Below are 16081 nucleotides of genomic sequence, written 5' to 3'. Positions count from 1 at the left end.
TTAAAAGGAGATGGTGTTCTGTAATACCTGGTGATATGAGACTGTTTTGAAAAGACCTTCATATATTTGCCCTGAAAAGTAGACCTAAGAGGAAGCTGGGAAGTTTGACTCAGCAACAGTCATTGGACAATAAAAAGTTACGTGCTTCAGTTGCATTAGCAATAGATTAGATTAGAAGACTACACGTAGAAGAAGATTAAGAGAATGAATATGGGCCAGGTGCAGTGGCTCACGCCTGTAATCCCAGCACTTTGGGAGGCTGAGGAGGGGCAGATCACTTGAGGTCGGGAGATCAAGACCAGCCTAACCAACTTGGATAATCCCCGTCTCTACTAAAAATACAAAATTAGCTTGGCATGGTGGCGCCTGCTTGTAATCCCAGCTACTCAGGAGGCTGAGGCAGGAGAATCGCTTGAAACCAGGAGGTGGAGGTTGCGGTGAGCCGAGATCACGCCGTTGCACTCTAGCCTGGGCAACAAGAGCGAAACTCCATCTCAAAAAAAAAAAAAAAAAAAAAAAAAATGGGTACCAATTGGCATTTTGAGCTTGTTAGTTTTTAGTTAGTCCCACATATTTAAAAGATAATAACCTATCAGATGGTCCTGCTCAATCATTTCTTTATTTGAATTTGTTCTATTAGAATTTGTTCTGCCATAGCTAAACAAATAATAGGTTGGTTTGCTAAATGCTCTGGATCAAAGAAGGATGAAAAGATAGCCTGTGATTTGGTTTCTGTTCAGTTATTTGTTTAGACATTTTAATGAGTTGTCAACTCAGACAGTATCGTCCCTACTCCTGACCCCTGCTGGTGATAATGGTTCAAAAAGACCTCATCAGAGAATCAGGAGGAGCAGGAGGCAAGGATGAGGCTTCCTCATTATGGTGTCTTTATCTCTGAGGGAAGATAGTTTTGAGATTATTGTGGACTCCAGGAGCCAGAGTATCCCAGCAGGAATGGACATTTGCTTCTACCTTCTGTCTAAACCTGGGGAGAAGCAATGCTAAGCCTCAACGCAAATGGCAGTCTTGACTCATTCTTGGTCCAGCTGACAGGGCAATCCTCCCTGACTCTTGAGTCTGTTTTGCGGTTGGTTCAGAACACTTTTACCCAGAGTCTGTTATTTTTCAAGCATACTGCTTAACATAGCATGCTGTCATTAAAAGACAACAATCATTATTGCGATGTTTAATGTAATTCAAGATGATGACCAGCACATGCAATAATCCCTGACCATATAGCTAGGCCAACTGGATGACGAAAATGAGGTAGGGAGGGGAGAGACTTGCTCAGAGTCTGTGTTCCATGTTTCTGTGTGTGTGCAGATATACTAAACACATTTTCCTTTTGTTTCTGTCAGTTTTCAAATGTTTCAAGCGCTTTTTTTAAATTGTAGGGATAAGCTGAATATAAATTAAATAGTATAGAAGTATATAAAGATAAGAATAAATAGAGCAAGCTACTGTTTGTGTCTGCTGTGTTTGCCAGGAATGGCAAAGGATTTTTTAGGCCTTTGCAAAAATGTATGCCCCTTCACCTGGGGAGAGTGACTTGTATGGTTACAAAATTGAGTTTTTATTTCACATATTCTATCACAGACGTCTCTCTGTCAGTAATAGTAATTGCTAATAAGTGCTTTGTTATTGCTTAGTAATTACTATGTGCTTTATAAAATTAACTCATTCAGTTCACACAGCATCCTTATGAATGGGAGGTACTGTTATTTTCCTCACTTTACAAATAAAGATACTGAGACACAGAAATTAAGCAGGCTGTCTGTAGTCACATAGCTTGTTAGTGGTTGAACCAAAATTTAAGCATATAAATCTACGTCATTCTTTTTAGTGACTGGATAGTGTGACATAGTATATATGTAACTCAGTTTATTTAACTTGTCCCCTAACTTGCCAAAAAATGCATTTTTGATTTTGCTAGAAACTATTGAGTTGTTCATCAATTATTTTATCAATTTATACTTCTACCTGTAGTATGTGAGGGATTCCAAACTCTTTAAATCCCACAACCTCTTTTACAAGGTCATACAGGCAGAAGGCATCTGAGATGCATCCTTTTTTAGGGTTTTACAAACACGTATGCCCTCACCTGGGGAGAGTGAGTGGTATGGTTACAAAATTGAGTTTTTATTTCACGTATTCTATCACAGACATCTCTCTGTTAGTAATAGTAATGGCTAATAAGTGCTTTGTATTGCTTACTAATTACTAAGCACTTTGCAAAATTAACTCAGTTCGCACAACGTCCTTACGAAGGGGAGGTAGTATTATTATCCTCATTATACAAATAAGGAAATATTAGTCCATTCTCACCCTGCTAATAAAGACATACCTGAGACTGGGTAATTTATAAAGGAAAGAGGTTTAATTGACTCACAGTTCTGCATGGCTAGGGAGGCCTCAGGAAACTTAGAATCATGGCGGAAGGGGAAGCAAACATGTCCTTCTTCACATGATGGCTGAAAGAAGAAGTACAAGCAGGGGAAATGCCAGATGCTTATAAAACCATCAGTTCTCATGAGAACTCACTATCACGAGAACAGCATGGGGTAAACCGCCCCCATCATCCAATTACTTCCACCTGATCCCTCCCACGACACGCGGGGATTATGGGAACCACAATTCAAGATGAGATTTGGGTGGGGACTCAGCCAAATCATATCACGGTCCAATGAGGGAATATGCAAAGGAATAGAATGGAGTGCAGGTGGTAGGTAGCTAAGAGGAAACCTGAGTGATGAAAGAGAGAAATCCAGAGAGGTGGTGTTAACCAGCAGCTGAATTTTTAGGGTAAGTATAGGGGTTAATGATGAAGAAGAAAATAGAGGTAAGAGAATCCTGGAGGACTCCACCAAGATAAAAACTAAGCTAAGCTACTGGGACACTTCCTATTTAAGAAAAGATGGTCAGATGAAGAATTAAAGAGAGCTCTTGTTAGTTAAATTAATTAAAGAAAAGAAAAGAGATGAGCCTTTTCTTCTTAGAAAGCTGTTACTTCCCTGCCAAGATCCATCTGGGGTAAGTCTTTGTTGGTGAAGTTCCTGAACCCCCTGTTGAGGGAGCTGACTCTCTTTCCTTGGGCCTGGCTCTGCCCCATCTCTTCTCATATTTTAATCCCACAGTTACAGTGTCATGTTCTTTTCTTTCTCCCATACACCTCATTTGAGCAGAGCATTGGGCAAATGTCAGACGAGTAGGTGGGTGCAGGGGTGAGAGGCTACACAAGAAGGTGGGTGAAGCAGGTGGGAAGATCCCAGGGACCTTTCCTAGAGCCTTGTCTTAGTCCATTTGGGCTGCTCTATCAAAATACCTTAGACGTGGTAATTTGTTGCTTACAGTTCTGAAGGTTGGGAAGTCCAAGATCGAGGCACCAACAGATCTGGTGTCTGATGTCCATAGATGATGCCTTGTTGCTGCTTCCTCACATGGTGGAAAGAGGCAAGGGAGCCCACTCAAGCCTCCTTTATTTTCATTTTTTTGAGACAGGGTCTTACTCCATCATCCACGCTAGAATCCAGTGGCATGTTCATAACTCACTGCAGCCTGAACCTCCTGGGATGAAGCAATCCTTCTGCCTCAGCCTCCCACATAGCTGGGACCACAGGAACACAACCATGCCTGGCTAATTTTTTTTTTTTTTTTTTTGAGACAGCAGAGTCTCACTTTGTTGCCCAGGCTGAACCTCTTTTATAAGGGCACTCATCTCATTCACAAGGCTGGAGACCTCATGACTTAATCACTTCTCAAAGACCCCACCTCTTGAAACTGTCATGTTGGGTATTAGGTTCTAAGATACAAATCTGGGGCAGACACTAACATTCAGACCATAGCAAACATCAACAGTTAAAACACTGGGATTTAAAGAGAAAACTAAACTTTTTCCCAAAGTACCCTTATCTCCCAGTTACACAAACAGGTTAATAAAAGTTGTCATTGCACAGATGGCTCTCTTTGAAAAGGGAGGCACCAGAACCCACCTACTTCTCTCTCCTTTGTCACATTGCTCTTAGCTTGAGTTGGCTTCTTGATAGGCCTTGTTGGAATTATAACTGTTTATCAGTCATGAAGACTAGTAACTAGATTGGAGTAATGATTTCTGAAGGTGACATAACTCTTAATAAGCTGCTTACAGGCCCAAGGATGGGGCATGTTACTTTTAAATAACCATTGAGATATAGGTTAAAATTTCTCATTGTTAACTTGAACCCAGTTAATAACAAGTTTGAAGGTGGTTTTCTGCCTCGTATCCTTAAAAGTGAAAATACACGATCCTTTTGAGCATTTAAAGGAATGTTTTCGAATTTCTAAAAGTTGATGGACACAAGGATACACTGTTTTAGCAAGAGAAAGGGAATTGACTTTTTCAAGATGTGAGGTTACAGTTATGTAAGTTGGAACAGTAAAAGTAATTTATTTTCATTCTCTTAGTGTTGAAGTCCTGAATCCTATCTTCTATGTGTCATCATTTGCCAACCAGTCTTATGCTAGAATCTCAAGTGCTGAAATGCTGTTTGTATTCTGCAAACAGGCAAGTGGGTTAACTGCATTGATTGTAGCCCCACTGAAAAGTCAGAGGGACTTGAATTTGGATCTGGGCCTCATAAGTTATCAGCTATGGGACTTTAGTCAAATAACTTGACTGCTCTGAGTCTTTATTTCCTCATCTGTAAAATAAGAAAAGTGTCTTTTTTCACTGAGTATAAAGATTCAGTGATATAATTTATGCAAAATTCCTAGTACATCAGCTGACATGTACTTGGTGCTAATTAAATATGAGGTTTTTTATTCATCTGTTGTTGGCAACCCTTCTAAAATTTTCACATTTGCTCAGTTTAAATCTGTGCTTTCATTTTCTCATGTGTGAAATTCACATCTGTGTTGTCATAAGGATCAAATGAGAGCATATGTCTTTTATCTTTCGTTTACAGCTGCGGGCAAGTCACACCAGCCTACAAGCCAGATATAATGAAGCCAAGAAAACACTGACAGAGGTGAGCAGACAGATTCTCCTTCTTCCGTGGGCCCTTGTCAAGAATTGTTTTTGACCTGCACCACTAATGGAATGACATGTTTCATCGGTCTGTGTGTGGGAGACAGGATCCTATTCTCAGAGGCTGCAGTCAGTTTGAGGACATAGGACAGTTACACGGTAGTGTGAGACCCATGTCATCAGTTTGCCCACACTGCCACATTCTAGTCCCTTAGCGGTCTTGGTGGGAGAGGTCTCTGTGGGCTGCGAGGGTCAGGAAAGGCTCCCTGGGAAGGCGAGCCTGATAGGCTGGGTGGGGCACAAAGAAGAACTCACAATGTCACCCACAGTAAATAGCTCCTGCCCCTCAAACAGCAGCTTATATAGTAGCTCTAAGATCCTGAATTCCCTGAGAGTGAGATGTCTTTTGAAAGATGAGAGAACCTCAGAGTGATATAATTGTTCAGAATTTCCACTTATCTCCTAGGCAGAATGGGGGAAGGGCTGCAGGAGGAGAAGGAGGGCTGGGAGTGCATTTGAACCCTGCGATTCAGTCTGTAGTCCAGGTTGCAAGTGTGCTACTTCACATCAGCATTGTTGCTGCTCACTTTCCACTTGTGATTGCTGAACAGACACCTCTGCCGCCACCTCTGTCATGAGCAGTGTGTAGATATTTCTGTCCCTTGGTTTCCACAGAGAACTATCCTCATCCAGACTTGAAAAGCCGTCTTCCTTGTGATTTTGGTGCTTGGACTGTAGCTGTACTATGGAAGGACCTCACTGCAGGGTCCCTACCTCGTACTTCCTGGACAATTTGGAAGCTAGGATCTTCAAAGACGTCTCTGAAACCAACCCACTATCCCTACTTTTCTAGAATTCACATGACATTTACTAATTTAAAATTCTTATTCTGTAGCGATGTGTAGCACTTAAGTTGCCACCTTGATGTAAACCTGACAAAGCTTTTCAATTCTGGTCTGGACTAACCTCTTCGGTTATTGTCAGAATGTTTCAAAAGGGCAGGCACATGAATGGCAATTAGAATAATTTTTTTCTCATTGTTCATAAAGACGCCTGCCTTGCCTTTGGACAGATTAGCTTCCTTTACATTGCTCTGTGACTGCGTTCCTTATGGATTAGATGGCAAGCCCTGTGGGTTGGGAGCCCTCTGTGATATTACTTTTAGTGCTGCAGAGCCCCTGGCATGAAGTTTGCCAATTCGTGGATCTGTCTTTGTATAACAATCTGGAAGAGATTAAAGGCAAAATATCTTGATATCAGTTTTCTAAGACATTTATATGTCTTAGGATATAAACTATCAGGGATTTATAAAGGGGCTTTTTATACTAAATACTAAATCAAGTATTTGTTGAGCCCTTTTCATGTTATAAAAAGGTGGAGAGTGTGATTTAAGTCAGTAATAAGACTATCCTCAAATGAAAACAGCAGCCAACATTGCTCTGGGCATATCATTCCTGCAGTCATCATTCCTTTTTGCAGATGGGAAAGCTAAGGCAGAGAGGCTAAATAACTTGCCAAAGGCCATGCAGCGGGGTGTCAGGATTCAAATACAGGCAGCCTGGCATCAGAGCCCTCTCTGGGAGCTTACTATCTAATAGGAAAATCAGACTAATTCCCATCTAGAGAAATGGGAAGCTGTATAAAACCTAGTACTGAACAACTTCTGAAGAAGCTTGATTTGGTCAGCCTGTGTGTAATTAATGTTTTTCACCTCTGGGCCTGGTTCTCCTTACCTATCAAGGTTAAGAGTGAGCAGAATGAGCGCTCTGAACCCTTTCACTCCAGGCTTCCTGGATTTTACCTCTTCAGCAAAACCTGCCCTTCCAGGATAACCTAGTGGCACTGAAAAGCAGAGAGGACTTGTGTCTTTCCAGTAAATCTGGGAAAAGTAGAGCTGGGCATGGAAGGTCGCAGACCACTGGTGCCTGACACCTGTGGGGGAGGCTGCATGACTACTTCAGAAAGGCCAGGAGATTGGCTGGCCCCTCCATTTTGTAACTTCAGCAGTCACAACTCTAATTTCCTGTGTGTGAGGCTGGTTGTTTTTATGCAGTATTCTTTTATGTCTAAGTACGTTAATTGTACCTAGTTTTGCTTGCTCTGTAACTATTAAGATCAGAATTGACTTGTTGAATTTATACATCTTTTTTAAGGTTATGTCTGTCTTCAGCTCTTTGATGATCCTTGGTTATATGCTCATCTTAAATTTTAAAATTTTGGGTTACCACCTCTGTGGATCTATCCATTTTATGCAGCCTACTTCCTGTGTTTATTCTGGAAGGGATCTACCTACTGTTTGCTGGGATCAGCCGGTAGTAACTGATGTTCTGGGTCGGGGAACTCCCCATTTCTGCTGGGTATCACCAACTATGTGGGACCCTGCCCTGCCTCTGAGACTTAAGCACCAGCTCTTGTGTTTAAGAGAGTCAGATTTCATTGCCTAGCCTGTGTGGCTATTCCTAATGCAGATCCCCAGCACTGCCCACCTGTCCTTCCTATGTCTGCTAACTCCACACAGCTTCCTCCTGAGGCCATTCCTGCCTGTAAACCATCTTTTTTGGCCTGCGAGGTTAAACTCTTGTGTTCTAATGTAATAGTCTGGATGTTTGGGGGTCTTAGGGCAAGAAGGGGTGGCTGCAAGTTGTGCTTAGTCTACTATTTTCAACTAGAACTCTTGAAACTTTTTTAAAACTTTTTTTTTTTTAATTTTTGAATAACACATTCACATGGTACAAAATTCAAAAAGTACAAAGGGTGTAGGTTTGGAGAAACATTCGGTATTTTCTTCACCGAACAGTAGATACTAGAGATCGTTGTAAAAGACCTACTGTATTCTTTTTTAAAATATTGGCTTAGTATTCTGTTGTATGATGTAATTACCTACTTTACGCATTAAAATCCGAGTTTAAGTTTCTTCTTTAAAAAATGTCATTATCTGCCTCACAAAAAGAAGGTGAAGTTGTTCACCTCTGCTACCAAGGCTCCAGCAACCATGTCTTCATTCTCTCTTGCAGCTGAAGACTTACAGTGAGAAACTGGACAAAGAGCAAGCAGCCCTCGAGAAGATAGAATCCAAAGCTGATCCAAGGTAAGAGGTTTCAGCATGCGCTTATTTTTGCTTTGATGAAAGTGACTTTGCTGATACTTGTTGGCTTAATTTGTTTAAACACAGAACAAAGCAGCCAAAGGCTATTGGTCTGGCCCCTGCAGGTCAGATCATTTTACTGTTCATCCAGAAAGTGGTGACTCTCTGTCATGCTGAAATGTGCTTGGGCTGCCCTGGGTTAGTCACCTTTCTCCCAATACCCCTTGTGTGCAGAAGCAGCGTAGTTTTTTGTTTTTCTATTTTTCAAAATGATCATACCTTCATAGTACAGAAAAGGGCATATGGTGAAAAGTCTTCCTCCCACTCCTGTCCCTAGCCACCCAGTTGTCTTCCCTGGAGTTCACTGTTGTTACAAGTTTTTGAACAGCTCATGCCTCCTTGGTAGAAAAGGTGCAGTCTTTTCTGTCAAGATACAGCTGCTGTAGTTGTTTGTTCTTTCATGTAGAATAAATTGTCATTAGAGCATTAGAGGAGAGAAAGCACTTAACATTTGACCTTTTTAGCTTCAGACTATTTGGGTGGCAAAGTCTCCAGGGAGCTGCTTATTTGAATGAGACTATGAAATCAAAAAGTTGCAGGCGCAGAATGAGCAGTTCTTGTTTGATGAACATTTTTAGCAAAAAGTACCCACAGGTAACTTGACTCTATAATTAGAAACCTTTGTTTTATGAAATGGATCAAAGCACTTTCAGATATTTGATATTTTTATTGTCAAATTAGTGCTTTTAATGACCTTAAGCAACTTGTTTCCTTTTCAGAATGGATTTTAAAAATAGTTTTCAATACTGTATATGCCCGGAATACAGTTGAATAATTGGTATCATTAAATTTACTTGGTACTATTGAAACTCATTGATGTTTCTATAGTTGACATTTTAATTGTGGAATCTGTAATGTTTTCTTGGATCCGGCATGATGATCTTGGGTTTATAAATGAATAATAATGTCAGTTAAATGGAAGTCATTATCATTTGTGCAGAATACATGAGACACTCTTAGAGCTGAGAAAAGAAATTAAAAAGAGAGTCCTTTTTTAGCTGTGGACCTGCTTTTAGCTTTGATTCATAAAATCATAATGGCCTGCCATATGTCATTTTTTTTGTCTTTTCTCTTCAGTATCCTACAGAACCTGAGAGCACTTGTAGCCATGAATGAAAATCTGAAAAGTCAAGAACAGGAATTTAAAGCACATTGTCGAGTAAGTGTTGTTTGGTGTCAGCAAATAAACCAGGACTCTTACCGAATCTCTTGGTTTAGCTCCATTGTCCTGTTGTGGCATCCTATCCAGTGCAGTTTAAAAAGCAGATTCGGCCGGGCACAGTGGCTCATGGCTGTAATCCCAGCACTTTGGGAGGCCAAGGCAGGCAGATCACGAGGTCAGGAGATCGAGACCATCCTGGCTAACACAGTGAAACCCCGTTTCTACTAAAAATACAAAAAATTAGCCAGGCATGGTGGCAGGCGCCTGTAGTCCCAGCTACTCGGGAGGCTGAGGCAGGAGAATGGCATGAACCTGGGAGGCAGAGCTTGCAGTGAGCCGAGATCGCGCCGCTGCACTCCAGCCTGGGCGACAGAGCAAGACTCTGTCTCAAAAAAAAAGCAGATTCATCCAGCAGTTATTTGGCAGTTGTATAAGCCGAATAGAGCACCATGGTTAGTAACTTTGTGCCAAACCCCAAAACAAACAATGTCGCCTAACTTTGATATTTGAAAGAAAAGTCTTATGAAGTTTTTGCAAAAATATATTTTGTTGACAGACGGCCTTTGTGAAAAGAGTAACATCACACAAAACCAGGGCAGTCTTGAAAACCTGGGACGTTTATATCCTATGTATAAGTCCTGGCTGCCACCTTCTGGAAACTTGTAGTCTAGTTGTGGGGGTGATGCGTGTTCAGGCGACTCTAGTGTGAGATAGGAAATGAGGCCTGGCAAGTTCTGTGTGAGCTCCAGGGGAGGAAAAGGCACTTCAGTACAGGAGCCACCAAAAAGCTAGATCTTACTTAAGGGCCAGGGAGGACAGCAAGTGGAGGAGGTACTTGATGAGGCAGAGCTCCAGGCCGGAAGATGGACAGCTGAATAAGGTTGAGGCCTGCTGGAGAGCGGAAACAGACAAGACTAATTGGAACTAGGCTCTAGATCACTTGTTCATTTCAATGCCCAGTGATTACTGCATACCTCACCAGCCCTTCAGAAAGAAAGACCTCTTTTGATGGAGGAATAGCTTCCTGTAGCCTCCTGAAAAGAACTTTCCCAGGCTGATAATTAGAGATCAGGGCAGCTACCTCATTAGCTTTTCGTCCCAGAATAAACTCATGAAATGTGAAAATAAGACTTGTGGACCAAATAGTTGAATAATTGCATCTAATTACTAGCTTGTCTGAATTTTGTAAACGTTCATGTCACTTTTAAAGGAGGAGATGACACGGCTACAGCAAGAAATTGAAAACCTGAAAGCTGAGAGAGCACCATGTGGAGATGAAAAGGTAAAGGCTCTGAATTAGTCCTTGAGACTGTCAGGTGCTATTACAGGAAAAAGATAGTTCTAGAGGACCAAAGAGCAGACCGCTGGTGCTAACTTATCCTGTAAATACACATTCCTCAACTGTTTTCCTTCTGTGACCTTCTTAGATTTGCATCCATCTCTTCTCTCTTTCCTCTGGGAGTAGAAGGCAGCAGAGGGTGTGGAAGGCAGCAACCCAGACACGAATTACCAGATTACACAATTCCGGCCTCCCTCTGTTTAGGGAGATGTTTCTGGGAAAAGTCTGAGCTCTATTTCCTGCTCACCCGTTCCTTAAATTTTCTGCCAGTTTACTCATTTCACCTTCCTCCTTTCCTGCTCAGGGATAATGCCCCACTCCCAAAAGGCAGCAACAAACATGAAGAAGGAGAGAGCAGTGTTGGATTTAACGGAAGAACCCTAGGCTTGCAGGAGCAGTTTGGGTTTAGGGAACACACCTGGACAGCTGGTTCTCTGAACAGAGGACTTGATCTTTCAAGGAGCTAGCATGAATTTTCATTAAACCTTAAATTGTAAGAAACAGGGAACTTGAGGCTTAGGGAGGACAAGAGTGTCCAGCCACCCAGCACCAGACCGCATGCCCTGCTGCCTGGCCCAGAACTCTGCACTGGACTGTGCCCATGGCTGTACAGGACACTGCCATGCCCAGCTGGGAGACGAAGATCTTGCAGGGCGGTTTTCACTCTCCTGAGTGGTTGCATTATTTCACCTGAGCCATACAACTCCACATCTGTGAGGGGACTGGCATGGGTGAATAGGAGAGCCTAGGAGGCAGTGGTATCCCAGGCTCATTGTCACACAGTCCACCTCTCCTGTTGTTTCTAAAACTTTAAACCTTTAAAGCTCAAATCATCAGTTTGAGTTTTGAGCCTCTGAGTTTGCACAAATTAGATTCTCAAGATCTCATTTCTCTTTTCAGCACATCTTGTTAGCGAGATTCTTACATTCAAAAAGAGCTATACGGTTTACCGTGTTAGTGTGTAACTGACAGACACCTAAGAACAATTTAAAATCTGGGGCTCATCTAAGGGCAGTTCCCTTTCTGCTCTCTTCAGACATGCTCCGGGGACATCAACGCATTTCTCAGCTGCACCCTTATGCCTCTGCCTGGCCCCTTCCTCCATCTAGATCCTTGGCTTTGTCCTATTCCCAAATGCTCAGGAGAGGTGTTTATTATGTTTTCATTGTTTCAGACCCTCTCCAGTGGAGAGCCGCCTGGTAGTACCTTGACCTCTGCAATGACTCATGACGTAAGTACCTGTCTGCTCAGGATTGGCATTGTCTCCTGAGGGCAGGCGGCCAGCTTTCCACTCTCCTGTGATGGCTTCTCACGCCTACTTTAATGTGCTCTACGGCCAACTCCACATCTAGGCTTTCCAGGGCATTGTCCTGTTTGATACAGCTGGGCCTCAGATGGAGGCAGGGTCTCACCAGGAATGGCCCTGAAGATCACCCTTCTGATGGGTTTTCTTCCAGTCCTGTGTACAAGCATGTTGTTTTCATACTGGCATCTCATCTGGGAAGGTGAGAGGCCTGCGTTGGCCACATATGCTGGTCACCACTCGGGCTCTGAGGGGTGGGGTGGTACAGAGGGAAAAACCTTCTCTCTCTGTTGTACTATATACCAGCCTCAGCAAACTGTTTCTATAAAGGTTCACATAGTAACTCTTTCCGGCTTTGTGAGCCAGCTCTGCTGTAGTGACCATAGTTGATCTGTAAATGAATGGACATGGCTGTGTTCCAATAAAACTGTATTTACAAAAATGGGCCACAAGGCATATTTGGCCCAAAGGTTGTAGGATTTACCTCACAGGCTGTAGTTTGCCACCCTCCTCTGAGTTAAACTAGTGCTCCCCGCATTCCAAAATCCTCCAGAAGAAAGAGATAGGAAAGGAAGTGGAGGAAAGGAAAAGCAGGAAAACTGTAAGCATCTGCCTTCTTTAAGGGTTCCTCTTCCCTTTGTACCCTCATAATCTCCCAGGAGAATGAGCTTCAGCACTCTTCAGTGAAGTCTGTTGGATTTTGTCTGCAGCTGAGCCCCTTGGGTGGGTTGGGTTGGGGGGTGTGTTTATATTCCCTACGCTGAGGAAGGAGGGGCTCCCTTGACCCCTTTTGTAACTTTCTCTGAGGCGACAAACCATCTCTTACCTTGCTGGGTTCAATGAGGGACTAGTTTCTATTTTCTATGTCAATGCTGTCCAAAAGAACTTTTTGCAGTGATGGAAATGTTCTGTTCTGCACTGTCCACTGTGGCTAGTGGCTATCACATCGGATAACACAGCTCTAAGTAGAAACATAGAAAACTAGCATCATCTCCAAACACAGGCATAGAACAACACATTCTTTAACTAATGATTTGTCTCTACATCATCATAGGTTTTTGCAGGGGAAGGGCATATACATTTGGAGGTTACTTCACTTGAGAATACTGGATTTTCCCTGGGTCCCAGAAGGAAGAGTTGTTATAATGTGATATGAGAGGGTATCAAGGGTCTCATATGAGACAGGACCCAGACAGTAAACTTGGGCATTTAAGAAGAGAAATTTAAGGCCTTAGGATGGGGGAGATATGATAAAAACATATTCGACTTTCAAAGACTCCATTAAAGAGTGAAAGTTTTCTATTCCCAGATAATTACAGCCTTTTCCAATTTTCAGGAAGACCTAGACAGACGATATAATATGGAGAAAGAGAAACTTTACAAGATACGTTTACTACAGGTGAGTAAAAGGACAAAAATATGCACAAATGCTTCTAACTAGGTATAAATGTCCTGTGACATAACTAGAAAGTCTCAATATCTAAGAACTAGAGAAAATAAGTAATGAGGCTGCAGTTCACCAGTCTTCTTTCTATCTGTAGTGTAACTCAGTGATTTAAGATGTTGGTATTAACATCTCACATTGGTATATTACTTTCACAACCACTCCTTTGAGTTAATCCTTACCCCAGGTGGAGAGTGGATATTACGTCCCATTTTCTTTATGAAGAAATTGGCTCAAATAAGGTGAGTACTTCCCCAGAGTCAAGCAGCTGGTAGGTGCCAGAGTCTGGATTCCAGTTCCCCAGTACTCATCAAGTACTAAACAAGAATTGTGCTCTAGTACTGTTCCTCTGAAATTGAGTGCCATTTCAGCTGGTTGTTTGTTTGTTTGTTTGTTTGGATAACCAGTGGTTTGTGAGAGTGACATCAAATATGGGGGAGATAGGTTTCAAAATTAGCTCTAAAATTTAATTCATGCAGAGTCAAAATTACATTTAAAATCCCCTACATTGCTGGGATCTGGCTTATGGAAGCTTAAAAGCCAGAAATTCCTTGTGTTGCACTTTGGTTCAAGCCAACCTTCTGTTCTCTGGGAGGGAAAGGCTGGGCTCTGGTAGGAATGGCTAAAGGGCTGCAGAGGCCAGTGAGAGTCCCTTTCCCCTCTCTCTGGCACCTACTTACTTTGCTGAGCTGAGAGCGTTAAATTAGGGTGAGTCAAATTTGTCCTTGTTACAGACTACTAATCTTTAAAGAGGCACAGAACTAAATAAAATCCGGACAGTACAGCTGCATATTTGGAAACTTTTTGACTGAGTGCTTTATATGTATTCAGCATTGGTTCGGGTCCCAGAACTAATAAATAGGATGACCCATCTCCTGTACATGCTGGCTATTTGAGAACCAAGACATGTCTGTATATACATCAAAGTTCAAGGGAGTTTATGTGCAAATTGCTTTCTAAGGGCAGCTTCAGACTGGCTAGGGGAAAGCTTCAGTAAAGCCAGTGGCTTGCTGAGGGCAAGGGCCTGAGTTAGGCAGTGGCTGTAGAATGCATGGAAATGAACTGATGGGACAGATTGCAGGGCTGTAGCTGATGGAACTTATTATCAATTGAGATAAAAAGAGGAGTCAAGGATAGTGCTGGAATTTCTGACACAAGGGTGAATAATATTTGTGTTATTCATAGAGAAGAAGCATAAAAGAGAAGGAATGGACTAGGGTTAAGGGCGAGAGGAGGAATATAAATAGGAGTGTTAATGAGATCTGTTTGGGGCTTTTCAAAGTTGGGATACTCAACCACATTGAAATGTCCAAGGAGTGCTTGGTAGTCAGCTCTGACTCCCAGAATAGTATGGGCTGGAGATTTGGGTGTCTGCAGTGTTGATGAGGACCGGGGCTGTGGAATGTGGAAGAGGCCCTGAGGCTACACCCTGGTGAGCACGTGTGAGGATAGGCAGAGCAAAAGGAGGGATCTCCCAGTGAGGATGCTCCTGAGCAGCCAGAAGGGAAAACAAATGCATGAGGCTTGTGGTGGGAGCCCAGCAGAGTGCTAGCTGAGAGGAGGGGAAGTGCCACTAGAAATCAAGAAGGCTAGGAGCTGAGAATTGTCCATTAGGTGTGTCCCTGAGAAGGTGTGCAGTGACTTTGGCAAAAGCAGTTCAGTGGGGCACTGGGGAGAGCCCAGTCGCAGTGGGTTGAAGAGGGACTGGCGTGGACAGAGGCTCCCATGTGCGTGGCTCTCGGTACATTTCTCTTCCCTGTAAAAGGGAAGAGAGAGGCTGGTAGTTGAAAGGTGACGGCGATTAAAGAAGGGCTTTTTAAGGAGTGAGGACATGAATGTATTTAAATGCTGATGAGAAGGGTCAGTAGCCAGTGAAAAGTTACAGATGCAGTAAAAGACTGAAGAGTTGTATCTTAAGACTCCTGAAAGAAAACTAGGAGTCAGAGCCTGAGCACCCATGGGGAGCATAGCCTTGGCCTAAGGGAGAAATACATCCTTCCCTCTCTCTAGAGCTGCAGAAACCCAGTTTTGGATTAGGTCACCAGAGCTGAATGTGGGTTTCCCACCAGGAGGCTCCTATTTCCCCAGTGAATTAGAGATTCACATCTGCTGCTGCAGGCGAAGCAGGCAGGAGAGTGGGAGGATGTGGACAAAGGGATGCAGGCACAGAAGAAAGGCAGCACTCAGAGCCCGCTTGGTCTGGAGTCTACACGTGTTCAGTGGGAGCCATGCACAAGTGAGCGGCTTGCTCCCCCTGCAGCTGCCCCTGCACCGTGCCACACCACACAGCAGTGCCATGCCTCCCAGACCTGGTCAGTAGGGCAGTTTCCTGAGTCCGTGGAAGGGAGAAAATGCTAGAAAGTATTTGAGGAGTAGGTTGTAGGAGCTTTTTAACCAGGATGAGGAATTTGGGATGTATGTGGAGGCAGCAAGGTGGCATAGCTTCCCATCATCTGAAGCATTCCTGTTGTTGCCTGTCCCTGCCTGGCAGGGTGGAGCGGGCTATTCTAGACTCCTTGGGGGCCTGGTGGGCTAGCTGCAGGCTCTGTCCATAGAAGCCCTTCCCATTCAGTATCTTCCCTCCTGGTCCATTCATTTGGTGCCTTCTGTGATTCAGTTCACAGTCACGCCTCCTCCCACACCTAGGAAAGTGGGAAAGTCAATCCAAATCTGAGATGGGGACCTT

At 43.1% G+C, this 16081-nt stretch overlaps 1 protein-coding gene across 4 annotated transcripts in view; it reads left to right on the top strand.

Moving 5' to 3' along the window:
* Positions 1-16081, top strand: part of CCDC93 (coiled-coil domain containing 93) — a 95775-nt gene that overhangs the window by 57930 nt on the left and 21764 nt on the right. For all 4 annotated transcript variants that reach the window (XM_032145623.2, XM_032145624.2, XM_032145622.2 and 1 more), the window contains exons 13-18: positions 4941-5003; positions 8017-8090; positions 9225-9306; positions 10520-10591; positions 11823-11879; positions 13288-13350. In XM_032145623.2, the coding sequence (XP_032001514.1) occupies positions 4941-5003; positions 8017-8090; positions 9225-9306; positions 10520-10591; positions 11823-11879; positions 13288-13350 (411 nt within the window). The remainder of the gene's footprint in view (positions 1-4940; positions 5004-8016; positions 8091-9224; positions 9307-10519; positions 10592-11822; positions 11880-13287; positions 13351-16081) is intronic.

Source organism: Hylobates moloch, unplaced genomic scaffold (assembly GCF_009828535.3).
Source record: "Hylobates moloch isolate HMO894 unplaced genomic scaffold, HMol_V3 SCAFFOLD_24, whole genome shotgun sequence".
Lineage (NCBI taxonomy): Eukaryota > Metazoa > Chordata > Mammalia > Primates > Hylobatidae > Hylobates > Hylobates moloch.
The sequence above is the reverse complement of the archived record's forward strand: the minus strand, read 5'-3'. Positions and strand labels throughout refer to the sequence as shown.